Source organism: Esox lucius, chromosome 8, assembly GCF_011004845.1.
Source record: "Esox lucius isolate fEsoLuc1 chromosome 8, fEsoLuc1.pri, whole genome shotgun sequence".
Lineage (NCBI taxonomy): Eukaryota > Metazoa > Chordata > Actinopteri > Esociformes > Esocidae > Esox > Esox lucius.
This window is the reverse complement of record NC_047576.1, coordinates 32,646,854-32,674,206: the sequence shown is the minus strand read 5'-3', so window position 1 is coordinate 32,674,206 and position 27,353 is coordinate 32,646,854. Positions and strand designations below refer to the sequence as shown.

Sequence of the window (27,353 nt, the reverse complement as noted above, 5' to 3'; positions counted from 1 at the left end):
AACATTATCGCAATGCAGGTTTGATTGAATGTCTTTCTCCATAGATTTTTTTTTAAATATGCCAAAAACCTAGAGCAGGATTGAGTGTATTATAGGTTTTTTTAAATGAAACATTTGATGCATTTAACATATTATCAAAACAGAGATATGTGGATTCATACTGGGTTTCTTAAAATACAAAATCTCAACCAGCCAAATTCCAAATCGGTTTAATCAGGTGTTCACATGTTTGAATCTATATCATGAAAACACTAAGCCAGTCCTGGAAGAGAATAATAGATTGTTCATACTGTACATGCTGTTTAGACTGTTTGGTAATGACAGTTTCCTTTCTCCGTCTGGTGATGATGGATGACAGAACTACAGGTGTTCTCAGGAAATCCATTGTTTAAAGCCCTGAGTGGTTGTGGTTTCTCACACACTTTCTTACCCTGAGTCAACAGAGTAGGAACACACTGGATGTGTAAATGTTAACCCCAAAGCCCCCAATTCCACTCCTCACAAAAAGTGCTATATGCATGGATGCACAAACATGCATGCGCAAAAACATACACTTGTAAAACACTTTGATAATAAATGAAAAGGTTGCTGTTAAATGTAATTGTTATCTGTAATTTTGTATTTGTTGTACACAGAGCTCAGCTGTAAGACACCTCAGACGGATTCCTCTGTATAAATAAAGAAATTAAAAATTTTAAATAAAATTAAAAAAAACTAGTTTTCCTGGTAAACACAAAGCAAAGTACTTCTAGATCTAAATCAAGTTAAAATACAATATTGACTGGTTATTCTTTAATTTCCCTATTAAACACTTATCAGAAACATTCTCTGACATTCAATGAATTCCAGGTACCAACACTACAAAAATAAGGAAGTGTTTTCCAAAAATTCTAAGCCTAAGGATAATAACAGAAGATCTTTTTCAAAGTTAGGGCCAAATGCCATCCTTATGTGTAGACTCCTCTAATTCACTGATACTCATTCAGAGCCTATTGTGTTTTATTACACACTGTTCTCCACTGCGCTGCACAATCAGCAGTAGGACAGGACTGGACCCAGCAGGGGGAGGGCCATGAAACAGAACGCGGGCCATGTCGTCAGAGGGCTGGGTGAGAAGGTGTCAACTGGGGAAGACGGGTGAGGAGTTCAACAAGGAAACATAAATATTTAACCAAGGCCAGATTGACAGGGGAACAAAAGGCAGGGAGATGATCACCTGCCAAACTATGGGCCGCACAACACAGTGACGTCGACGGCTCAACAGTCACTGCTGATCTGTTGTTCACACGTCTTTGTGTCCCACTTGGCTTGAGTTGAAATGCACCATTTCATAATAAAAAAAAGCATCAGGACAATTAAATGGACAATAGTTGCATATCTGTGGGATTGCTCAAATTGTATTTTGAGTCTTTCCATGTGTCAAGTTCTCAATTAGATTTGTTTGAAGCACACACGTTTAACCGTTCATTTGCCGATACAGAAGTCTCTGAATACGATGTCCAGTATTTCCTCGGCCCCGACCCGTCCTGTGATACGTCCGATGTGGGTTAGGGCGAGGCGGACCCCCTCGGCGGCCAGGGCCAAGTCGTGGTTTCTGTACTGGTGGTACTGGCTCAGGGCCTGAACGCTCTGCTGGAGGTGGGCTCTGTGGCGGGCCTGAGTCAGACTCGGGGCGCCGCTCAGAGGGTTGCCGCACCTGGAGGGGAGAAGGTTGGGATAAACTTGTTTTGGGAGAGTCAGGATGGATGTTATGACAAGTCTTGACATTATCATGAATGTAAGAGATGAGTCCTATTTGTATACTGTACTTCAGATATCGTTTCATTTCAAGTGAATTGGACAAAGACTCTATCAATTTGAAACTTTGCCCCTGGCAAGAAACGTATATTTAGGAATACGATGCTAAGAAACCTCCACAAAGAGCTTCGCTCAGGCCAGCATGAAGTTCATACTCACAGAGTCTTGACCCTGCTCTGCAGCACAGCGAGGAAATCCCCCAGTCCAGTGGTGGTGTGGCAGGACAGAAAACATGCAGGAGGGAGACCCAGGCTCTCTCTGAGCTCCCTCTCAGTCCTCTCCTTCTGCGCCTCAGGTACCAGGTCGCTCTTATTGAGCACCAGCAGGACCCTGTCTGAGGTAGCCTCCCTGCCCTCCTCCGGGTTCCCCCCGCTGGGTTGGGGTAGCACAATGCTGAGGTACCCCTGGAGGAAAGTTGGTGCCTGCTTGGGCTCTGTGGGGAGCTGTGTAGAATCCACTACAACTAGGGTCAGGTCAGCCTGCTCCACCCTGAAGGAAAAGAAACATGAACACAACAGAATATAATTGTCCCGAATGGTACTGAATGCTTTGTTTTTATTGTCTGTACTTGTTAGAAGAGAACGTCGTAGGGAGGGAGTCTAGGGACAGACACGGTTAACACTGTGGGGACTCTCCCTCACCCCAGGGACCAGCAGCCGAACCAGGATGCTTATTCTGACCACCTCCTTCCTGCCCTTCCCCAGGTCAGGAGCCACAGATCCCCTGACAGACTCACACAAAGTCCCCTTAAGCACAAGAACAGCCTGGACTTCCTACTGGGCCTCTGGAACTCTCCCGTCTCTCTCTTCTGTCAGCCTGGCGAGTGGTGTGTGTGTGTGTGTGTTGCCATTCTTCCCAGTTGTAAACAATGGAAGCTGACACCAGGATACAGAACACAGGTATGTATGCATTTGACTCCATCACAGAAAGTGTGGGTTTCACCCTTTAAGTGGACAGTATTAATATGCTATCCTTTCTATAGTCAACTTTATTTCACAATCCTTTATGTGGTTAGTATTATTAGGCAATCTTCTATTTGGTCAATATTATTAAGAACCTGGGCATGTTAGCCCTCCATTACACAACGTCCCGTCTCCTGAGTGTGTTTACGTGGGCTATTTATATCCACAGTTCTTTAAGATGAATATATACACTTAAGACGTCACTAGAACTGGAGCCAAAATAAAACGCATGGGACAAAAAGTATTGAATTATTTCTTCCTTTCTTTGTTTTGAAGGATTTTCATGTCTTGTACATTTTGTTCTTCTGCAGAGAATTTCCAATGCACAGGAAGATACAGCTAATACTCCCCAAGTCCCCATAATGAAGGGGTCAGCAACAAGCCACAGTTGGACCGCAATGTTTTCTGGTAAAACAAAATATTTTTTGTTAGAGAATAAATACAAATGACCAGAAATTCATTGGAAATTTAACCCGAGTTCATGTTCTAAACAATGTGCATGACCCACAATGTACACGATATACTCAAAAGGTTTCATCTATAGGATATGAATGACAGTATATCTATTTGTATATCGACTTTGTCATTAAAATCATAAAATATACTACTACTGTTCTACTGTTCACGCATGAAGTTAAATGCAAAAGATCAATAATGAAAACTATTAATAATAGTATTCTCTAAAACAAACAAAAAATCTGTATAGTGCAAATAAGTGTGCAGCATCATAACTATATCAAAAGTAAAATATCCTTTCTTATTCTGAATAAATAATTAGCAAAATTAGCAATATCAACAATTACGCTGTTTTCAGTAGTTAATAATTGAAAAAAAATTATTGCCCTAGTGATTACTGACTCCAATTGTGTCCAGTTACACCTGGAGGTGGTTTTCTGACATTAATTTCTCTATTGTTTAAGTCAGGTGTTACAGGCGAGGTGGGGAAGGAACGGTCAGATGTTTTGGAACTGTTTGAGTCTGGGTAAACCCGAGAACGACACATATTGTTTACAAATCTGTCTGAATCTGTGTTAGTGAGCACTTCTCCTTTGCTGAGATAATCCATCCACCTCACAGGTGTGGCGTATCAAGATGCTGATCAGACAGCATGATTATTGCACAGGTGTGCCTTAGGCTGGCCACAAAAAAAGGCCACTCTAAAATGTGCAGTTTCACTTTATTGGGAGGGGGGGGGGTCCGGGGGTGTCCGAAAACCAGTCAGTATCTGGTGTGACCATCATTTGCCTCACACAGTGCAACACATTTCCTTTGCATAGAGTTGATCATGTTGTTGATTGTGGCCTGTGGAATGTTGGTCCACTCCTCTTCAATGGCTGTGCGAAGTTGCTGGATATTGGCAGGATGGGCTATTTATTTGTACATTGCAATTTTGAATGGTTTGGCATTGTAATAAATAGTGTGAAATATACTTTAAAATGTTCATGAATAACATTAGCATAATGTTTTCTGTTAGAGTGGAGAGGAAGGAGAGGAGGAAGACTGGATAGGAAAAGGGAAGGGGATGGAGGAGGAAAGGTAAAGATACGATCACAGAGTCTGCCAATTTATTATTCCAAACAATGTTTTTGAGATATAATACAAAAATGAGGCAAGTAATGGGAATCTGTTAACCAAAGTATTTGATCTAATAGTGTACTATTTATTATGAATAATATTAGTAAGAAGGAAAAATGAAGAGAGTGAACAGAGTGAAGCGGGGAGTGTAGAAGAGTGAGGTGGAAAGGTAAAGAGAAAGAAAGGAACAAAGAGAAGGAAGACGGTTGAAGAAGAGAAAGATGGAGAAGAAAAAGTCCATTATCTCTGTTTTTCATGTTCTCTCATGTTCTCTCATGTTCTCTTATGCTCTTCTCCTGCCCAGACTTCCAGGACCACTTCATGGCTATTCGGATCAGACAGTTCTGTGTTGTCTGTTGTGTTTGAGTAATATAGTTGTTAACTCTGTCTATCACAGTGTGCCTGTAAGACTAAACATGAAACTGGAAATGTCCCTAACCCTTTTCTTATTTTATGGATAATGACAATGGATATTTTAGTGATATATAGACAGCCGAAATTGAAATTTCCCTGGTTTTCATTCCACAAATCTAGTCACCTTACTTTTGGATGAAAATTGATGAGATTCCTTCTGGATAGCCATCCAGTTTAGCATAAGCAGTCCAGATTCAGTCGGGTTTTCCTTATACCAGCTCCAGCTTTGGCTAATCAGTATCTGATCAGATATCAGGCACAAGCTATGGGCTGTTTGGTTTCATCTGCACTATGCTAGACTGACTGGAGAGAAATATTCCTTAGAGCTGGGTGGTATAGAGATTACGTCACAAGAAAAGTTGATTTTGACCATGACATCCTACTGTTCCTGGTGAAGGTGATTCATACAGTGCCTCAAATTATTCACCACTTGGACTTCCATATTTTACTGTGATACAACATGTACAAAACACAACATAACTGACTGCAAAAAAGTATTCACCTCCTTTGCAATGAGAAATCTGAATTATCTGTTGTGCAACCAATTGTCTTTAGAAGTCGTCAAACAAGTTAAATGGAGTCCACCTTTGTGCAATCAAGGTGTGTCTTATGATTTCAATTTAGTACACCTGTTAAGTGGGATAACCACAGTTGGTTAATACCAATTCCTAAAAAAAACATCATGCCAATGAAGCAATGTTCAACGTCAACCTGGAATAAGGTTCTTCACCAATCAGGGGTAGTATATGAGAACATCTCAAAAATTAAGTGTCATTATTGTTATGGCAGCATCTTGCTATGGGGATGCTTTGCACAGGCAAGAACTGGGAACCTGGTCAGCATTTAGGGAAGAATGAACAGAGTAAAATACAGACAGGTCCATCAAGAAAACAGGATCCAGAGTGCACAGGACCTCAGACTGGGATGAAGATTAATCTTTCAGTATGACAATGAACCAAAGCACACAGCCAAGACAATGGTGGAGTGGCTTCAGGATAAATCTGTGAATGTCCTTTAGTGGCCCAGTCGAACCACAATCCAAATGAGAATGTGGAAAGTTTGACAATTGCTGTTCAAAGGTCCCCAACCAACTTGATGAAGATTGAGCAAGAAGAATGTGCAAATATTGCTGTATACTGATCTGCAAAGCGGGTAGAGACTTTTCCAAATAGACTCATGCCTCCACTAAATAGACTAAAAAGTGTGAATACTTAAGTCATCAATTACTTTCTGTTTTGTTTTTAGTAATAACTTCAGAGCAATTTGTAGATTTTTTTTGTGTTGATCAGTGGCAGAAACTCCTGATTAAATGTATAGATATTAGAAGTTTCATTTCATAACAGTCCAAGAGGGGTGAATCCTTATCAGAGCCACCGTAGAAACCTACCTCTGGCGGGCTCGGCGGACCCCTTCTCTCTCCACACTGTCTAGACCATCTCTGAGCCCTGCAGTGTCACTCAGGAGGACAGGGAACCCACCAATGTCCAGAGAGGCCTCCACCACATCTCTGGTTGTCCCTGGAATAGGGGACACAATGGCTGCCGGACGCTGGCCTGGACGGATAGTGATATATGGATGGAAAGAGGGATGGAAAAGGGAAAGATGTAGAGAACGGGAGAGAGAGATGACAGAGATGGAGGAATAGAGAAGGATGAAAGAGAGGGACAAAATGTTATTTTGATGCTATTTTACCCTCTACAACTAACTATACTCAAGAGAAACACTTTAGCAGTTTTTAGAAATGGCGTGTGTATCCTGCTTGTGGATTAGCACAGGGTTGTGGAGGTTGGTGAAACTGGCCAGCTCCGTCCAGGTAATACTAGGAAAGGAAATACTAATCTAAGAGTGCTATCCTGAGTCATTTGGAATCATGTCAAAATAAGATCCTCAATAAACTCTACAGCATTCTTCCCAGACAGACTTAAACACCTTAGTTCCGCTGTAGTCTGGAGGAACTAAGCAAAAAGTACATATGGCAGCACCCCTCTCTGCACTGTCCAGACAAACTGACCACGAGGCCTTAATCAAAACAAAACAGTCAGGCCCTAAGCTCAATAGGAAACAATAACAGGATTTTATTTACAGCCTGATAAATGTGTCCATTATTCCAAAAGGAAGCAACTGCCAAACACACTCTACATGGTTTAAACAAAGCCATGCAAAATTATGCTAGGATGTCATATCTCAAACTCATGACTTAAACAAAAAGATTTAATTAAAAATACCCAAAGGATGGGAGTTCTGTGTTTATTATACAGTGTGGTAAAATCTTTGTCCATCTAGGACAATTATTTATAGCTATTTATCTGGCAATTACGTGTTTATTTACTGGTGGAACTCAATAACATAAGAATAAATGCCAATAAAAAGTAATACAATAAAACATTATAAGATGTTTTTGTGTTGTCCCAAAATTCATTGATATCTTGTGAATGGTTAGAAAAGATTTAATAAAGAAATTTGAAGAAACCAGACAAGCTGAAAACAAATCACAATAGAGGACCCAAAAAGCTGTCTGAAACTGATAGACAGTACTTAAAGGTCTCTTCCTTGAGGAACGGAAAGAAACCCACAGAAGTGCTTGCTCAGCATCTGGCACATGTTTTGACAGCAAGAAAGGTTTTATAAGAAATGTCCACCATTGAATAATTATTGGTCACACATATTATAGTTTTTTCACAGTACTGTGTATGTGGGTGTATACAGTGGGGAGAACAAGTATTTGATACACTGCCGATTTTGTAGGTTTTCCCACTTACAAAGCATGTAGAAGTCTGTAATTGTTATCATAGGTACTCTTCAACTGTGACGGAAAAAAATCCAGAAAAAATCATTGTATGATTAAGTAATTAATTTGCATTTTATTGCATGACATAAGTATTTGTATCACACCGATGAACGGGTGGGGACCCAAATGCGGACACAGAGGCAGAGGAGGGCGGTCCAAAGTATTTATTGAACAACCAGGCAGTGGGCAGGCTCGTAGTGGTGGACAGGCAGGGTTCGTTATCGGGCGTTCAGATGGTCGAAGGTACAGGAGTGGGCAGGCAGGCTCGTGGTAGGGGACAGGCAGGGTTTGTTGTCGGGCGGTCAGATGGTCGAAGGTACAGGATAGGGCAGGCAGGCTCGTGGTGGGGGACAGGCAGTGTTCGTTCTCGGGCGTTCGGATGGTCGAAGGTACAGGAGTGGGCAGGCAGGCTCGTAATCCGGAAAACAGGCAAGGGTCGTAACCGGGGAATAGAAGGACGGGTAGACTGGCTGATGAACACATAGAACGCTGGAAACGACTGTACAGGACAAGACGATCTGGCAACTGCCAAACAGAGAACAGGGTTTAAATACACGGGGCTAATAGGGAACCGGGAACACCTGGTGAGGGGCGGGGACAAAACAACAGGTGAAACACATCAGGGTGTGACAATTTGATACATCAGAAAAGCAGAACTTAATATTTGGTACAGAAAACCTTGATCATACATTTCCTGTATTTCTTGACCAGGTTTGCACACACTGCAGCAGGGATTTTGGCCCACTCCTCCATACAGACCTTCTCCAGATCCATCAGGTTTCGGGGCTGTCGCTGGGCAATACGGACTTTCAGCTCCCTCCAAAGATTTTCTATTGGGTTCAGGTCTGGAGACTGGCTAGGCCACTCCAGGACCTTGAGATGCTTCTTTTGGAGCCACTCCTTAGTTGTCCTGGCTGTGTGTTTCTGGTCATTGTCATGCTGGAAGACCCAGCCACGACCCATCTTCAATGCTCTTACTAAGGGAAAGAGGTTGTTGGTCAAGATCTCGCGATACATAGCCCCATCCATCCTCCCCTCAATACGGTGCAGTCGTCCTGTCCCCTTTGCAGAAAAGCATCCCCAAAGAATGATGTTTCCACCTCAATGCTTCACGGTTGGGATGCTGTTCTTGGGGTTGTACTCATCCTTCTTCTTCCTCCAAACACGGCGAGTGGAGTTTAGACCAAAAAGCTCTATTTTTGTCTCATCAGACCACATGACCTTCTCCCATTCCTCAGGATCATTTAGATGGTCATTGGCAAACTTAAGACGGGCCTGACATGCGCTGGCTTGAGCAGGGGGACCTTGCGTGCGCTGCAGGATTTTAATCCATGAAGGCGTAGTGTGTTACTAATGGTTTTCTTTAAGACTGTGGTCCCAGCTCTCTTCAGGTCATTGACCAGGTCCTGCCATGTAGATCTGGGCTGATCCCTCACCTTTGAACTTCTTCCATTTTCTAATAATTGTGCCAAAAGTTGTTGCCTTCTCACCAAGCTGCTTGCCTATTATCCTGTAGCCCATCCCAGCCTTGTGCAGGTCTACAATTTTATTCCTGATGTCCTTAAACAGCTCTCTGGTCTTGGCCATTGTGGAGAGGTTGGAGTCTGTTTGATTGATTGTGATGACAGGTGTCTTTTATACAGGTAACAAGTTCAAACAGGTGCAGTTAATACAGGTAATGAGTGGAGAACAGGAGGGCTTCTTAAAGAAAAACTAACAGGTCTGTGAGAGCCGGAATTCTTACTGGTTGGTAGGTGATCAAATACTTATGTCATGCAATAAAATGCTAATTAATTATTAAAGAAATCATACAATGTGATTTTCTGGATTTGGCAGTGTATGAAATACTTGTTCTCCCCACTGTATATTCAGCATGTATCATGTGTATAATTCTAAGTGTGATGACTTCTTACAGAGTGTGTTGAGTAGGCTGCTTTTCCCAGCGTTGGTAGCGCCTGCTATGACCACCTGCACTCCGTTGCGTAGCCTCTCTCCTCTCCTTTCGTCCCCCAGGTGTCTCTCGATTTCTGTCTGCAGCCGGTGCACTGAACTGTCCACTGGGGAGCGGAGACAGGTGCTTTTCCCTCAGATTATTGGGCTTTGAGCAAATGTCAGGTTTAAAGTGAGCGAACTTCAATGTTTACTACCCACTTTACTTGCAGTTTTGTGGCCATCTGAACATAATGAAGGACTACCAACAAAAACCAACGAAGGTAGTCCTATTTCAATCACATCCACATCGCTTTCGAGTACAATGACGTAGCTTACAGTAGCCCATGTGGTATCCAGTGCAGACCTATATTTAATGAGAACAAAAATCACATTTCTAACCAGGGCTTGTTCATTTAAGAATGTTTTGTCAATGATAAAAATTTAATTTGGTGCAATGAGCAAGGCACTTAGCCCCAATTCATCCTTGAAGTTACTCTAGATAAGAGTAACTGCTTAATTATTCAAATGTAAAATTAGAAATTGCATGTAAAATGAGTAATCACTTTTCAAAATGCAATTTCCTTGTGCCATCATCTTCATGGCCTACAGATAATTCCACAATGTAGGCGACCCAGTGGCTTTGGACCAGGGGGAAAAGGGGAACTAGGTATATACAGGTGCTGGTCATATAATATGAATATATGAAAAAAAAGTTGATTTATTTCAGTAATTCCATTCAAAAAGAGAAACTTGTATAATGTATACATTCATTCCACAGAGACTGATATATTTCAAGTGTTTTTTTCTTTTAATTCTGGTGATTACAACTGACAACTAATGAAAACCCCAAATTCTCAGAAAATCTGAATATTGTGAAAAGGTTCAATATTGAAGACACCTGGTGCCACACTCTAATCAGCTAATTAACCCAAAACACCTGCAAAGGCCTTTAAATGGTCTCTCAGTCTAGTTCTGTAGGCAACACAATCATGGGGAAGACTACTGACTTGACAGCTGTCCAAAAGATGACCATTGACACCTTGCACAAGGACGGCAAGACACAAAAGGTCATAGCTAAAGAGGCTGGCTGTTCACAGAGCTCGGTGTTCAAGCACATTAATAGAGAGGCGAAGGGAAGGAAAAGATGTGGTAGGAAAAAAAAGTGTACAAGCAATAGGGATAACCGCACCCTGGAGAGGATTGTGAAACAAAACCCATTCAAAAATGTGGGGGAGATTCACAAAGAGTGGACTGCAGCTGGAGTCAGTGCTTCAAGAACCACCACGCACAGACGTATGCAAGACATGGGTTTCAGTTGTCGCATTCCTTGTGTCAAGCCACTCTTGAACAAGACACAGTGTCAGAAGCGTCTCGCCTGGGCTAAAGACAAAAAGGACTGGACTGGTGAGTTATGTTCTCTGATTAAAGTAAATTTGGCATTTCCTTTGGAAATCAAGGTCCCTGAGTCTGGAGGAAGAGAGGTGAGGCACAGAATCCACGTTGCTTGAAGTCCAGTGTAAGGTTTCCACAGTCAGTGATGGTTTAGGGTGCCATGTCATCTGCTGGTGTTGGTCCACTGTGTTTTTCTGAGGTCCAAGGTCAACGCAGCCTTCTACCAGGAAGTTTTAGAGCACTTCATGTTTCCTGCTGCTCACCAACTTTATGGAGATGCAGATTTCATTTTCCAACAGGACTTGGCACCTGCACACAGTGCCAAAGCTACCAGTACCTGGTTTAAGGACCATGGTATCCCTGTTCTTAAATGGCCAGCAAACTCGCCTGACCTTAACCCTATAGAAATCTATGGGGTATTGTGAAGAGGAAGATGCGATACGCCAGACCCAACAATGCAGAAGAGCTGAAGGCCACTATCAGAGCAACCTGGGCATTCATAACACCTGAGCAGTGCCACAGACTGATCGACTCCATGCCACGCCACTTTGCTGCAGTAATTCAGGCAAAAGGAGTCCCAACTAAGTATTGAGTGCTGTACATGCTCATACTTTTCATGTTCATACTTTTCAGTTGGCCAACATTTCTAAAAAAAATCTTTTTTTTATTGATCTTAAGTAATATAAACATTTTCGGATACTGAATTTGGGATTTTCATTCGTTATAATCATCACAATTAAAAGAAATGAACATTTTTAAATATATCAGTCTGTGTGCAATGAATTAATATAATATACAAGTTTCACTTTGTGAATGGAATTACTGAAATAAATCAACTTTTTGATGATATTCTAATTATATGACCAGCACCTGTAAGGTATATGTGTAGATGGGCCCTACTTCTTGAATAAAGTGGGTGGGGTCTTTCAGAGACCGCCTATGTACAGGACTGAAAGAATATGGGCATGAGAAACTTAACACAACGCACAAGTGCTGACTAACTCTGAACAAAGGACAATAGATAGGGTGTGATGCCGGTTACTGATGGGCCCCACACACCCTCCTCACACATTCCGTCCATACCTCCTGATAGGAGTTGCCCATGTGACTGTCATATGAATAGGCCCATAGACCATAGGTTGGAACATACCATACAAGGGTATTTTGTAGGATAAACTTTCTTATTGGAGGATAATGGACTGTGTAATGGTTGGCTATGACCACCTCCTATGTGTTAATTTTATAATTATTGGAGAACATGTAATAACTATTGAAGATCAACATTTTGGACTCATGCTAAATAAAGATTCTCCCCTGACTACCGGCTGCATTCATTTTGTTCATGGATCAAAAGTGGACAGAATCTAATAGGGCCCAGAACTTTGTGCTACACCCCTGAGGCCACCCTCCGCCTATATACTGTACTTACATTTTCAAACCTGCTTCAAAATACAAAATTGCACCTTTAACGATGGGTAGGCGTTTTACCTGATTTGCCAAGTTTGGTGCAGTGGTAGAAAGCAGTAACTCCCCCATTTCAATGCTGATCAATATGAAACCTTTAACTAAAATAACTCAGACCAGTCATGAACAACAAGTGTGCTCTAAGCATTTAAAAGTGTATCCATTCCAGGTTATGTTAGGGTCAATGGAATTCAGTTCCAACGAAAACCGGCAATGCCTACAATAAAAACCCAGACTCAATCTTGAAGAGTTAGTTTTCGATTGTTGCATTGAAAAAGGGGTGGATATTATGTCAATTCACATAGCAGCGGCGAGAAACGTTGCTCAGTTCTATACCGTGCAAAATAATGCAAAATCACTAAGTCAAAAAAGTAAAGCAAAGTAAACAATGTTGACTTTTTGTGTCTGAGCAGGTTTCCGCACAACAGTCCTGGAGGACGTGCAAGGCTTTATGTGCACGTGCAACTTGGAGGGAGCATCATGGAACACTAGGGAAATGAACGATGGGAGTCAACATCAAGTAATCTTTCCAAATAACCAACGAAGTGTAACGTGTGAAACTGATGAAATATGAACAGTATAACAACATATGTGAGACAGACCATCAAGAACTAAATGATAAGAGTTAAAACAATCTCCTTCTGTCAATTGTGATGAGAGTTTCAACGACACCCTAAGTACTTAACTATCAGCCAAAGGCGGTCATGAACCCTCCTCTGAGAGGAAAGGCCTGATGGCATGCCACCAAAACACATGCCTGACAGCAAAACATCTGTCCCTAAATCAAAGATCAGAGTCTCGTGTTGGCTAAGCCGCCCCACCAGATTCAAAGAGGCGACACTGAGGAGAATGTGCCTTCCCTCCCCTTCCTCTAACTCCCGACATGGGAAACAGAGAGAAAGGGAGGGAGGGAGGGAAAGAGGGAGGGAGGGAGGGAGAGACAGATAGGGGTAGGGGAGTTTACAAGACATGTTAAAAGTAGTAGCGAATGCAGGTTTTTCTAGCTGTTTTTTTTAAGACAATGTTTGTGCTGATGGCGTGTATTCCTGTGGTGGACAGCCTGAGAGGCTTCCTTAGAGAAGACTAATGAATGTTTCCAGTGTCCCTTTGGCCCTTTTCTTCCCACTGCCTTGATGGAAACTGTCTTTTCAGCAGTTTGATTTCAGTGGTCATTACGGTGACGCCCGGCCTCTCTCTCTGCAGATCCCCCCTCACACACCGATCATTTAAATGCCTGCTTATGTTTTCCCGAGCAGGGACATACTCACCTTGATTTAACACCCCGTCCTCGATGAGCTCATCTTCACTGAAGTCTATAAAGGCTTCCACGTGAGCTAAACACTGCAACAAGAAACCCAGCCAGATGGCAAGCAGAAGAGAAAACAATGACATATGGTATCCTCGTTACGATAGCCTCTCTATTCTTTCATTTGGCACAGATTTATGTTTTTCAGTTGTGATGTTTTCTTGGTCAGATGGATGAATAGGAGACAGATGGTACACCTGACTAGACTATAAACAACATTTTCTGTCCAAAGAGAGGGTCATCAAATGGTATTCGTACTTTCTGACACTTTGTAATCACAAGGTACATCCGTTTGCACCAAACAAAAACCTGATTAGTCATTGCTATGCCCAGTGTGATCATTGACATTTGAAGCTTCATAACAACGGTAGCAAGACAGGGCCTATTACTACTGTAGACTGTTAGCATCCTGGTGGCAGCTGTAAACTTTACAAGTCATGTTCCTTAAACACAACTACATCGATCCATTAACCGATGGAATTAATACTACTGAATTATGGAAATATAAAACAATCACTACAAAATAATTGGAACTACAGAGGGGAGAACAAGTATTTGATACACTGCCGATTTTGCAGGTTTTCCCACTTATAAAGCATGTAGAAGTCTGTTATTTTTATCATAGGTACTCTTCAACTGTGAGTGACAGAATCTAAAACAAAACTCCAGAAAATCACATTGTATGATTTTTAAGTAATTAATTAGCATTTTATTGCATGACATAAGTATTTGATCAGAAAAGCAGAACTTAATATTTGGTACAGAAACCTTTGTTTGTTTCCTGTAGTTATTGACCTGGTTTGCACACACTGCAGCAGGGATTTTGGTCCACTCCTCCATACAGACCTTCTCCAGATCCTTCAGGTTTCGGGGCTGTCACTGGGCAATACAGACTTTCAGATGATCATTGGGACCTTGCGTGCGCTGCAGGATTTTAATCCATGACGGCGTAGTGTGTTACTAATGGTTTTCTTTGAGACTGTGGTCCCAGCTCTCTTCAGGTCATTGACCAGGTCCTGCCGTGTAGTTCTGGACTGATCCCTCACCTTCCTCATGATCATTGATGCCCCATGAGGTGAGATCTTGCATGGAGGCCCAGACCGAGGGAGATTGACCGTCATCTTGAACTTCTTCCATTTTCTAATAATTGCGCCAACAGTTGTTGCCTTCTCACCAAGCTGCTTGCCTATTGGCCTGTAGCCTATCCCAGGCTTGTGCAGGTTTACAATTGTATCCCTGATGTCCTTACACAGCTCTCTGGTCTTGGCCATTGTGGAGAGGTTGGAGTCTGTTTGATCGAGTGTGTGGACAGGTTTCTTTTATACAGGTAACAAGTTCAAACAGGTGCAGTTAATACAGGTAATGAGTGGAGAACAGGAGGACTTAAAGAAAAACGAACAGGTCTGTGAGAGCCGGAATTCTTACAATGTGATTTTCTGGATTTTTGTTTTAGATTCCGTCTCTCACAGTTGAAGTGTACCTATGATAAAAATTACAGACCTCTACATGCTTTGTAAGTAGGAAAACCTGCAAAATCGGCAGTGTAATACTTGTTTTTCCCACTGTAGGCAGATGTCACAAGTTCAAGCTGACATCTTTCGCATTGGACACAGCGTGCAGCAAATTGACCATCCCCATATCAAATTAAAATATCCAGATGTAGCCAGATGTATCAGGTAGCCTATATAAATTATATTTTGCAACACAAATCAAAATTATGGTAGGTTCATTGTTTTTGTTCCTCCACATCAATCACCCTCGATAAGTAGGCAATAGCCCACTATAAGGTTTCACAATCTGATACAATTCACATATTTTGGATTTTCCAAGAGCCTTTATGCATTAAACACATTCACTTCCAAACTCATTACTGCTTTCTTGTTCAAACCGCAAATATCACCTCTTAATCTATGAATTTCTCAAAATCTCAAATGCAATTGCACTGCTCATGTGCAGGCTCTGCGATGCATCATGCCTCCAAACAGCTCTTAGCCGTGGTATTTTGGCCATATAACACAAATTAAATGTAATTAAGAAATTGTGCCAAATTGCTTAATTATAGTATATAACTTACTATAAACTTACTATACACAAAAAACTTGGACATGGGGCTTATATGAACCAGGCAAAGTACAAGTCGAGGTAACCAGGTTTTCATTCTTCATTTATTTCTTTATACTACCTACCCGTTTGAGTCTAGAGCTCCAGTCCTGGTAGAGGTGCCCCAGCTCCCCATCCATCTGCCTGAGGGCCTGCCTCCTCTGAGCCTCAGTCTCAGCATGGATCAGGTCCCCTAAGCCCTCTACCTCCGTCAGGCCCAGCTTCCCGGCGTGGAAAGCCCTCCGTGTGAACTCACCAGCCTCTGCAGGCCTTACACCCTTCAGACTTCCTGCTCGGCACACACCGCACAGCAAGACAGAGTCACTGGGTCAAAGTTACACACATAGCAAGACAGAGGAAACTTGGGTCACTAAGAAGCTTTCCTAACGTTCACAAGCTTGGGTTACTAAGGTTCACTGAGAGCGTTTCGAAAACTACAATTAAATTACAAATATGTATTAAAGAAAACATACACTGCTTGAGTTTTTAGTGTAAACCTAAATTAAAAATATGCAACCAGCACACTGTTGCATCACTGGTGGTCTAGTATGTTTTTGTATTGGCATGAAGACTTTAATATGCGCTGATGAAGAACAGTTAAAGAACATTGTGCTATTGTCTCCATACTTCAATTCTCCATTTCCTTTTAGAGACCTGTAAGTGCAACAAGTTCGATTTGAGGGTGGTTTTTTGGTTTAGTATACCACAAACTACTACCTTTCATTCTATTTTTTCAGGGGAGCCCCTGAAAAATGCTGAAATATCCTCTGTTTAGAAAAAAACTGTTACATTTTTAGTACAGCCAAAATACAGCTCCAATAGTTACAAGCCACATAGCAGCTTTGGTTAACCTTTCAATATTTTTTTATACCAAAGTCTAATATTTGTTCTGTAAAATAGAGCCGTGAATAATTCAACAATAATGTTCTGGATACTTTGTAAAACTTTGGAGTGCATTTTACTGTTGCGTGTTATATAACAGTAGTAGCCTAAACCTTCTGGTTCAGACAATTTTTTTTTTAAAAGGTATCACACCATATCTAAATAAGAAATTGTCAGTTATGGCAGACCCACGTCACATGCTTTTTGTATCCTGTATGAAAGATGTTACTGCCAACACAACACAAGCAACACAACCATACTCTTTCTGAAAATAAAGAAAGACGTATAAGGTCCTTTGCATATCAATGAATGACTGAATATGATAATCTCGAAATAAAGACAAACCCCTTTTTGGTGCTGGATCTCTAAGTTTATCTCATTGTAACGAGATACCTATCTCGAAATAATGAGATTAACTTAAAGAAAATATATATATATTAAAAAAATTTAAAAAGTAATTACAAGTTTGTTATGTTGTCATTACAAGATAGTATCTCAAAATAACTAGACACATGCAGCAAAAAAAATAATGTTTTCACCTTACGGTTCACAGCATAATCACAGAGGGAAAACCCATTTTTAGAAATTTCTACCAATTTATTGAAAATTTTAAACAAAGTATTAAGACCCTTTGCTATGACACTCCCTATACAGTATTTCACAAGTGAGTACACACCTCACATTTTTGCTAATATTAGATTATATCTTTTCATGTGACAACACTGAAGAAATGACACTTTGCTACATTGTAAATAAGTGAGTGTACAGCGTGTATAACAGTGTACATTTGCTGTCCCCTCAAAATAACTCAACACACAGCCATTAATGTCTAAACCGCTGGCAACTAAAGTGAGTACACCCCTAAGTGAAAATGTCCAAATTGGGCCCAATTAGCCATTTTCCCTCCCCAGTGTCATGTGACTCATTAGTGTTACAAGGTCTCAGGTGTGAATGGGGAGCAGGTGTGTTAAATCAGGGATCTCTTGATACCAAGCCAATGTCAGGTAGACCAAGAAAGATTTCAGCCAAAACCACCAGAAGAATTGCTTCTGGATACAAAGACAAAACCACAGGTAACCTCAGGAAAAATACAGGCTGCTCTGGAAAAAGATGGCGTGGTTGTTTCAAGGAGCACAATACGACGATACTTGAGCAAAAATGAGCTGCATGGTCGAATTTCTAGAAAGAAGCCTAACTGCACCAATGCCACAGAAAAGCCTGGTTACAATACGCCCGACAACACCTTGACACGCCTCCCAGCTTCTGGCACACTGCAATTTGGATTGATGAGACCAAAATAGAGCTTTATGGTCACAACCATGAATAGCGTAAATGCTGTTTGAAGAGGGGTCAACAAGGCCTATAGTGAACAGAATACCATCCCCACTGTGAAGAATGGTGGTCAATTATGTTTTGGGACTGTGCAAGCTCTAAAGGCACGAAGAATCTTGTGAAAATTAATGGCAAGATGAATAGAACATGTTATCAGAAAATACTGGCAGACAATCTGCATTCTTCTGCATGAAAGCTGTGCATGGGATGGTCTTGGACTTTCCAGCACGACAATGACCCTAAGCACAAGGCCAAGTTGAAACTCCACTGGTTACAGCAGAAAAGGGTGAAGGTTCTAGAGTGGCCATCACAGTCTCCTGACCTTAATATCAACCAGCCACTTTGGGGAGATCTCAAACATGTGGTTCTTGCAAGAGAAACAAAGAAAATTGAGGCATTTTGCCAAGACGAATGGGCAGCTATACCACTTAAGAATTTGGGGCCTCATAGACAACAATTACAAAAGAGCACACTGTTATTGATGCTAAAAGGAGCAATACACAGTATTAAGAACTAAGGGGCTGTAGACTTTTGAACAGTGGTCAGTTCATTTTTTTCTTTGTTGCCATGTTTTGTTTTATGATTGTGCCATTCTTTTATGACGTACAGTTGAATGTGAATCCCATAAGAAATAAAAAATGTGTTTTGCCTGATCACTGATGTTTTCTTTTCAAATGGTACATATATTACTAATTCTCAAACTTTTGAGCACAGCTGTATTATGTACCGTAGATTATTAGATATTGAGATCCCCAAACTCTTTGCAATTTTATGTTGAGAAAGGTTATTCTTAAATGGTTGAATCATTTCTTTCACAGAGTGATCAATCCCTCCCCATCTTCTGAGAGACACATCCTCTCTGGGATGCTCTTTTTTTATACGCACTCATGTTACTGACCTGTTGAAAATGTACCTACAGTGGGGAGAACAAGTATTTGATACACTGCCGATTTAGCAGGTTTTCCTACTTACAAAGCATGTAGTGGTCTGTAATTTTTATCATAGGTACATTTCAACTGTGAGAGACAGAATCTAAAAGAAAAACCAGAAAATCACATTGTATGATTTTTAAATAATTGATTTGCATTTCATTGCATGACATAAGTATTTGATCATCTACCAACCAGTAAGAATTCCGGCTCTCACAGACCTGTTTGTTTTTCTTCAAGAAGCCCTCCTGTTCTCCACTCATTACCTGTATTAACTGCACCTGTTTGAACTCGTTACCTGTATAAAAGACACCTGTCCACACACTCAATCAAACAGACCAGAGAGCTGTGTAAGGACATCAGGAATAAAATTGTAGACCTGCACAAGCCTGGGATGGGCTACAGGATAATAGGCAAGCAGCTTGGTGAGAAGGCAACAACTGTTGGCGCAATTATTAGAAAATGGAAGAAGTTCAAGATGACGGTCAATCTCCCTCGGTCTGGGCCTCCATGCAAGATCTCACCTCGGGGTATAAATGATCATGAGGAAGGTGAGGGATCAGCCAAGAACTACACGGCAGGACCTGGTAAATGACCTGAAGAGAGCTGGGTCCACAGTCTCAAAGAAAACCATTAGTAACAGACTACGCCGTCATGGATTAAAATCCTGCAGCGCACGCAAGGTCCCCCTGCTCAAGCCAGCGCATGTCCAGGCCCGTCTGAAGTTTGCCAATGACCATCTGGATGATCCAGAGGAGGAATGGGAGAAGGTCATGTGGTCTGATGAGACAAAAATAGAGCTTTTTGGTCTAAACTCCACTCGCCGTGTTTGGAGGAAGAAGAAGGATGAGTACAACCCCAAGAACACCATCCCAACTGTGAAGCATGGAGGTGGAAACATCATTCTTTGGGGATGCTTTTCTGCAAAGGGGACATGACGACTGCACCATATTGAGGGGAGGATGGATGGGGCCATGTAAAGCGAGATCTTGGCCAACAACCTCCTTCCCTCAGTAAGAGCACTGAAGATGGGTCGTGGCTGGGTCTTCCAGCATGACAACGACCCGAAACACACAGCCTGGGAAACTAAGGAGTGGCTCCGTAAGAAGCATCTCAGGGTCTTGGAGTGGCCTAGCCAGTCTCCAGACCTGATCCCATTAGAAAATCTTTGGAGGGAGCTGAAAGTCCATATTGCCAAGCGACAGCCCCGAAACCTGAAGGATCTGGAGAAGATCTGTATCGAGGAGTGGGCCAAAATCCCTGCTGCAGTGTGTGCAAACCTGGTCAAGAACTACAGGAAACGTATGATCTCTATAATTGCAAACAAAGGTTTCTGTACCAAATATTAAGTTCTGCTTTTCTGATGTATCAAATACTTATGTCATGCAATAAAATGCAAATTAATTACTTAAAAATTATACATTAAACCTGCCTAATAGGCAGTGTATCAAATACTTGCTCTCCTCACTGTTTTATTCCTGGGGTTGGACAAACAAAAGGAATTGAACCAAGTACTGACGTATACTTAGCAACACAAATGTATGGCTTTACAGTCAGTCCAAAAACTGGATTCCATTGACTTAAAAAAAAAACATGTTTTTACTTTATTACAACATGTTTAGGATTAGTGTTGTTCTTAATTTTTTTGTTTTCATTATTGTAGAGTAATTTCAATGTGAGAGATCAGGTTTTCTGGCATTAAAACGACTGACCCCTGGTGATGTTTTAACGTCTCCAATAGCCTTATGGTGACACCTCAGTGCGGTTTCCTTCCTGCTCAGTTCAGAAAGACAAATGAATCTTTGAAGTGCCTGGGTGGTTTAATATGTCATTTAACACATCGTTTGAACTTGACCTTGCTTAAAAAGATACTAAATGTCAGATATGATATTGTTACCGATCTACCAATCACTGCCAGTCCTTAAGAGAGTTTCAATAAACTCCTTGGTTTTCTTAGTTCATTCTGTGATTGAAATATAATATTTGAGAGACATTACATACGTATGTTGTTTGTGTGGGAGACAGAAAGAGGAGTCAAATTAATGTAATTTCATACTATTTCACACAAGGTGAGTAGTAGTACATGTAACGTTTGTGTTTTATTTAGCCAATTCTGACTAATGGAGTAATTTAGTCTTGCCTAAACAGACTATGTGAATATTTATACATCAAGTTTTGGTTCTTCAGTTTTTATTTGTTTGTCAACATTTCTATAATTTTATTGTCACTAATATTATAAAATAGTTCGTGTATATCAATCACACACACACCTTTTGACCAAACCTTGTAAAATAAAAATCAAAGTGGGTGGAATAATTCCAATGTACAAATTATGTAAAGATTTACATTTATCTTTTAAGTAATTACAAACACCTACGCAGCAAGAAACTGTAGCGACTGCATACATTTTCATACCATATCATACTGGCCCTCCACTAGAAAGTAACCCAAGCAACATACTATACCAAATGAGCTACACAAGACCCTTACTTACACTTTTCTCGTTTACCCTCTCATACTCTAGTAAGACTCGAAGGAAATGTAGACAGCATTTATAATTAATTTCCATGTATATTGTGCATTTACAAGAGGATCAAATATATTGCTAATATGTTGCATGGCTTTGTTAAATTAGCCTAGTTGTTTGCATGTTACAGATCACAAAAAAATTAAAAACTGTCCTAAATCTCTAAATACACACTACCTAAAATGTATTGGGGTTCGTAAAATTTTACTGACTTACAAATTAACACAATTGTGTGTGCTGGCAGCTTGTGTCATGTCTTTGAGGAATACATACACAGCCAGAAAGACAGAAACTCCCTACCTGCTCTGGGGTCATGAAGTATGAAGTTCAGAGTGGATAGGTTATTCTAGACTCATCACAACTGGAAAAACAAAACTTGCAATGAGGTGCTTTTGTTATTTCCTTTACGTTAAAATGTTTATCAACTGTAAAAATGGTGGTCCTTACTTGTCACAATCATTACATCACACAAAGCCAGTCGGCTCTTGGTCATTGCTATTACTACATTAATTCAAAAGTACTATATATCTGTATTACAGGTATTACCAACTTTATTTACTGTGTTGTTGACTGATTATGTTCTGAAAATGTAATTGCAATCTTTGACACTGCACCTAATTGATGTATACAACACTGCCATCAAGCAGCCAAAGACTGATATTGCAAGGAAGCTAAACACCAGTTCCTTAATTTACAAGAAAGGGCTCTGAAAGAAAAGTACGGACATTTGTTTGCTTCTTGTTTCTATTAATATAACAAGGAAACAAATATAACTTATTCTAGTGTCTTACGTAATTGCAATTGCAATAATACAGAAAGCAGTGAAACACCCAAATTGGCCTCGATTGCAAATTCAGAATGCCATTGAGAATTGCCACAACTATTTATCTGACTTGTACATACATTATACTTAATACCTGTAAATTTGTGAATTTTCCACTGCACATTTAGAATTGCCATATGTAGTGAATTTGCATTACATCTATACATTCCACTTGTACATACATATACCTAACACTTGGACATTTTTCTGCCCTCCTGTTTGCACTTCTGGTTAGACGCAAACTGCATTTCGGTGTTCTGTACTTGTACTTGTCCAATGACAATAAAATTGAAACTAATCTACAAAAAAAACATGAAACAGGCAATGGGAGGCATTTTTCTACGTCTCTCTTACCTAGGCCTTGAAGGACAGCTGTGATGACCGCAGGACCTCCGTGGACATGGAACTCTGCACTGTCTTCTCCTGTGAAGCTGTGTGGACCTGAAACCATAACCAGTCACATGGTCAACTAAATTCAATAACATGTCATTTTTTGGTCTAGAAAAAGCAATTAAGAACAGGTAATTGCAAAAACATACTGACGATCTAACAAAACATTAGATGGAAGAACAGCAGTTACCAAACACTCACAAGACTGGATAGTGCTTGAGATGCCGCATGCCAATTCAGAACTGGGTAAAACAGCTTTTGAAAATGTTGCACTACAATCGTGTAATGTGGTTCAGAGTGATCTAAGTTAAATGTTTTAGCGCCAATAAGACGTAACATTTCTTATTTATTGCCAGTTGTGATTGTTTTTCTCAATGTTTTTATTTTTTAATGGTTTTATTTCCATTTTGTATGGGTTTTTATTGTTGTAACAAAGGGCTCAGCTGTAAAAGAGACCTTGGCCTTAGCTGATTTCTCCATATAAATAAAGATTAATAAAGAACAATAATAATAGATGCATTGTTTTTCCACCCTGAGTAACTGCGAGATGTCATGTACTGTTGACCTGGGAACCAGAGAACCAGGCCACGGTCCAGCAACTCTTTGGTGTGGGGATCAGTAATCCTCCGCAACAGAGCAGTACGAGGAGGGGGTAGAGTCTGGGTCAGACCAGTCATGTTCCTCAAGACCATGGAGGAGGCAGGACCACTGACACGGACCACGGCCACACCACACCTGCCGTGGCCTGACGACAGAGCAAAGATGGTGTCAGCATCGCACACCGCATCGGTAGGAATAGACAGGTGCCTCACTGGAGCCGGTCTGCTGAAACAGTAAATATCGTGGAACTGTTATTTTGGATCATTAACTGGATAACAGTTAACTGGATATAAAGCGTTGTAAAGAGGCAGTAAAACTTGTCAAAAATTTGTGTTCAGAGTCTTTACATAGGAAAGGTGATTTCTGCAGTTTCTGGGATAGACTTCATGTTTGTAAATATATCAGTGTCACATGATATGATAGCTTAAATTAAGTGTTACTTCAGATGTTTTCCCCAGCAAAGAATGCGAGCAAGGATAACAGAAAATGTGCTTATATTCAGGTTAATTGTGTCCCTAACACACCACTTATAATTATACCCTAATGCCTTCAAGGATCTGTTTACCCCACCCCCCAGGACACCTACTGAGACATTTAATTAGTTCTGTGACTGAAGGTGAAACTAGCTATTAGGAATCCAGTACTGTGGCTAAGGATAGCTATAAGCACGATATACTGAGCAACTATTATGTGTATAAGCAACAAATACTGTTGTGCTCATAAGCGTTTATACCCTTGGAGAATTGGTAATATATGTACCATTTGTAAAGAAAACATGAGTTAGTAGGCAAAACATATTTTATTTCTTATGGGATTCACATCCAACTGTAGATCATAACAGAATCGCACAATCATAAAACAAAACATGGCAACAAAGAAAAAATTAACTGACCCCTGTTCAAAAGTCTGCATACCCTTAGTTCTTAATACTGTGTATTGCTCCCTTTAGCATCAATGGTATCGTGCAATCTTTTGTAATAGTTATGAGGCCCTAAATTCTTGCAGGTGGTATAGCTGCCCATTTGTCTTGGCAAAATGCCTCCAGGTCAGTCTTTGGTCATCCTGGATAAACTGCACGTTTGAGATTTCCCCAGAGTGCCGATGATATAAAGGCCAGGAGACTGATGGCCACTCCAGAGTCTTCACCTTTTTCTGCTGTAACCACTGGAGGGTCAACTTCGCCTTGTGCTTAGGGTCATTGTCGTGCTGGAAAGTCCAAAAGCGTCCCATGTGCAGCTTTCGTGCAGAAAAATGCAAATTGTCTGTCAGTATTTTCTGATAATATACTGCATTAATCTTGCCATCAATTTTCACAAGATTCCCCATGCCTTTAGAGATCACACACCCCCAAAACATCAGTGAGCCACCACCATGCTTCACAGTGGGGATGGTATTCTGTTCACTATAGGCCTTGTTGACCCATCTTCAAACATAACGTTTATGCTATTTATGGTTGTGACCATAAAGCTCTATTTTGGTCTCATCAATCAAAATTGCAGTTGTCGGGCATATTGTAACTGGGCTTTTTTGTGACACTGGTGCAGTTAGGCTTCTTTCTAGAAACTCGACCATGCAGCTCATTTTTGTTTAGGTATCGTCGTATTGTGCTCCTTGAAACAACCACAGCATCTTTTTCCAGAGCAGCCTGGATATTTCCAGAGGTTACCTGTGGTTTTTTCTTTGTATCCAGAAACAATTCTTCTGGCGGTTTTGGCTGAAATCTTTCTTGGTTTACCTGACCTTTTGCAAGGCTTTGGATAGCTTTTAATGTCCTTTTCTTTATAAAGTTCCATTACCTGGCTCAGTTTCCTGCCTGCTAAGTGCATTCAGGTGAGAGCTAACAAACTCATTGACTATACACAGATACTAATTCACTTTTACTTGTGTGTTTGTAACAAAGCCAAACATTCCAAGGGTATGTAAACTTTTGATCAGGGCGATTTCTGTTATCATTATGATTTAAAAAGGAGCCAAACAACTATGTGATAATATATGGCTTCATATGATCACAATCCTTAAATAAAATACATTGTTTTGCATGATCAGTCATATTTTCTAAATTCATACCAACATTTCACAAATTCTGCCAGGGTATGCAAATGTATGAGCACAACTGTAACTATGTAAAATCAACTATATCTTAGAGAGATTTGACTCTTGACTAACCTTAGTGACTTGAGCGTGGAAATAGCGCTCCTCCACAATCTCCAAGGTGTGGATAGCAACATTAATATTAAAAACAAATGACAGTCTTTGCAGGTTGTTTACCGGTAAATAACGTGGTTAGCTATAGCTGGGTTAGGCTAGATCATCAGCCCGTTAAGGAGTACAGTATTAGTCTTGAATGGACTGTAGTAGATTATCTGCTAGAGAAACGTTGAACTAATTTAGATAGATGACCAATGCGTCATTTGGGATTTATTGCAGGTATTCTCTCAAACTTCTGGTGGTGATTAAATATCTTAACATGTGATATATCTCACTATTGTTTATCCCAATGCCTATGTCCACGCTTCTTTCAGTTTTCACAATGTTAGCAATAGCAAAGAAACCTCTGCCGTTCTTCCTTAAAGGATATCGGTGGATATTAACATTAAAGGTACATATACTGCCACCTACTGGTCTGGAGTTGGTAAGTCATGATCTCCCTAGACAATTATACACTCCTGCCTAAACATTCTTTATTTAGAAAATACAATAATTCCTTATAAAACTCCCCAGTCCCCTAATACCACCCAGAATATCATCCAGTTCCCACGCCCATCCAACTGTCTTGATCCTATTCACAAAATATCAACACATTCCACCATTTCTTCAACCATACACTTGTCACACAACCCGGTTTTGTGTTTCTGCATCACTGTGAAAGTAGAATTCAGACCTGTATTCATATGAGACTGCTTCTCTAACATATTTCTTATTAATATAATATAACCAACGCTTAATGCTTGTTTCAATAGTTACTTTCGTAACTCCAGTTGAGTGGGTAGGATAGGGTAGCTGAAAATTTAAATATGCAAATCACACCTCTCATGGCTATAAAAGAGGTTGTCACACACTGCTCAGTCTCCCGACATACCTTTCTTCACGAGGAAAGAACTCAGAGACCGGTCAGGGCGTGAACACTATGGGCGACGCTCCACTCATAGAACTGGAGTTAGGAAAGTAACTATCGTTCTATATCGTGAAGCTTTGCCCATAGGGTCTTTGCTCCTATTGGTTGAGGGCAAAGCGAGCGAGCCCAAAATGTACTCCCTGCCAGTCACCTACCTCACCAACAGTGCCGACCAGGACAGCTCAGGCATGGAATACCAACCACACCACCGAGCCGCTTCCATCCCGCTCAACTCTAGTCACATACGTTTGTGCACTGATAAACAGCCCCAAACTAATGCACACACGGCACCAACCCAACCGGTACCTCCTCAATCAGTAAAAACTGAATAGGAGCATCCGAGGCCAGCCCAAAAAACACGCCGGGACCCGGACTCGGCGCACAAGCAGACGCTCAAGCACAACCAATGTGTACGTCCGACCAAAAACCGCACAGGCAAACCGGAGGATCGGACGGAACCATGTCAAATGTGCAGTCCCAGCCCCTCAACAGATCAAACTCACACTCCAGCCTCAGCCACACTGAGCACAGAGTGAGCCAGTGTCCACCAAAAGCCGACAGCATCCTCCAAGATGCAGGAGTGCAAATGTCTTTCACCCCCACACCTCTGAACTGTGCAGCCTAGGCTGCCACCCCACATGTGGAGTGCGCCCCAAACACCCTGGGCGTGGGAGTGCCACGTGACTTGTAGGCCAGATCAATTGCCTCACACAAACAGTGAGACAGACGCTGTTTTGACAACGGCTGGCCCAACTTGGGGCCTCTGTGACACACAAAGAGCTGTGGGGCGGTCCGCACCGCAGCCGTGTGCTGCACAAACTGTGCCAAAGCGTGCACCGGGCACAGACGATGCAACCTCTCCTCCCTCTCTCCCACATGGGGAGGTGGAGAAAACGCCCACAATACAATTTTCATGGAACGAAACGACGGCTTGATCACCTTAGGCAGAAAGGCTGGGTTAGGGACAAACACAGCCCTGTTGCCATTGCCGTTGATGGCTTGACAGCCAGGCTGCGTCAACAGCG

At 41.2% G+C, this 27,353-nt stretch overlaps 1 protein-coding gene across 2 annotated transcripts; it reads right to left on the bottom strand.

Annotated features, from left to right (window-relative positions):
• Positions 1–193: 193 nt before the first annotated feature.
• gtpbp3 (GTP binding protein 3, mitochondrial) lies at positions 194–25,771 on the bottom strand. Of its 2 annotated transcripts, none has more exons than XM_010872570.3 (9): positions 25,380–25,771; positions 23,179–23,438; positions 22,578–22,664; positions 15,817–16,019; positions 13,593–13,665; positions 9,450–9,593; positions 6,136–6,301; positions 1,957–2,286; positions 194–1,696 (listed from the first exon to the last, which is right to left on the bottom strand). In XM_010872570.3, the coding sequence occupies exons 1-9, from the start codon at positions 25,439–25,441 to the stop codon at positions 1,465–1,467; spliced, it is 1,557 nt and encodes a 518-aa protein (XP_010870872.2). In that variant the 5' UTR covers positions 25,442–25,771; the 3' UTR covers positions 194–1,464. The 2 variants fall into 2 exon arrangements, with proteins under 2 accessions (XP_010870872.2, XP_010870873.2); XM_010872571.3 differs by having other exon boundaries at positions 23,179–23,435.
• Between the last annotated feature and the right edge of the window lie 1,582 nt (positions 25,772–27,353).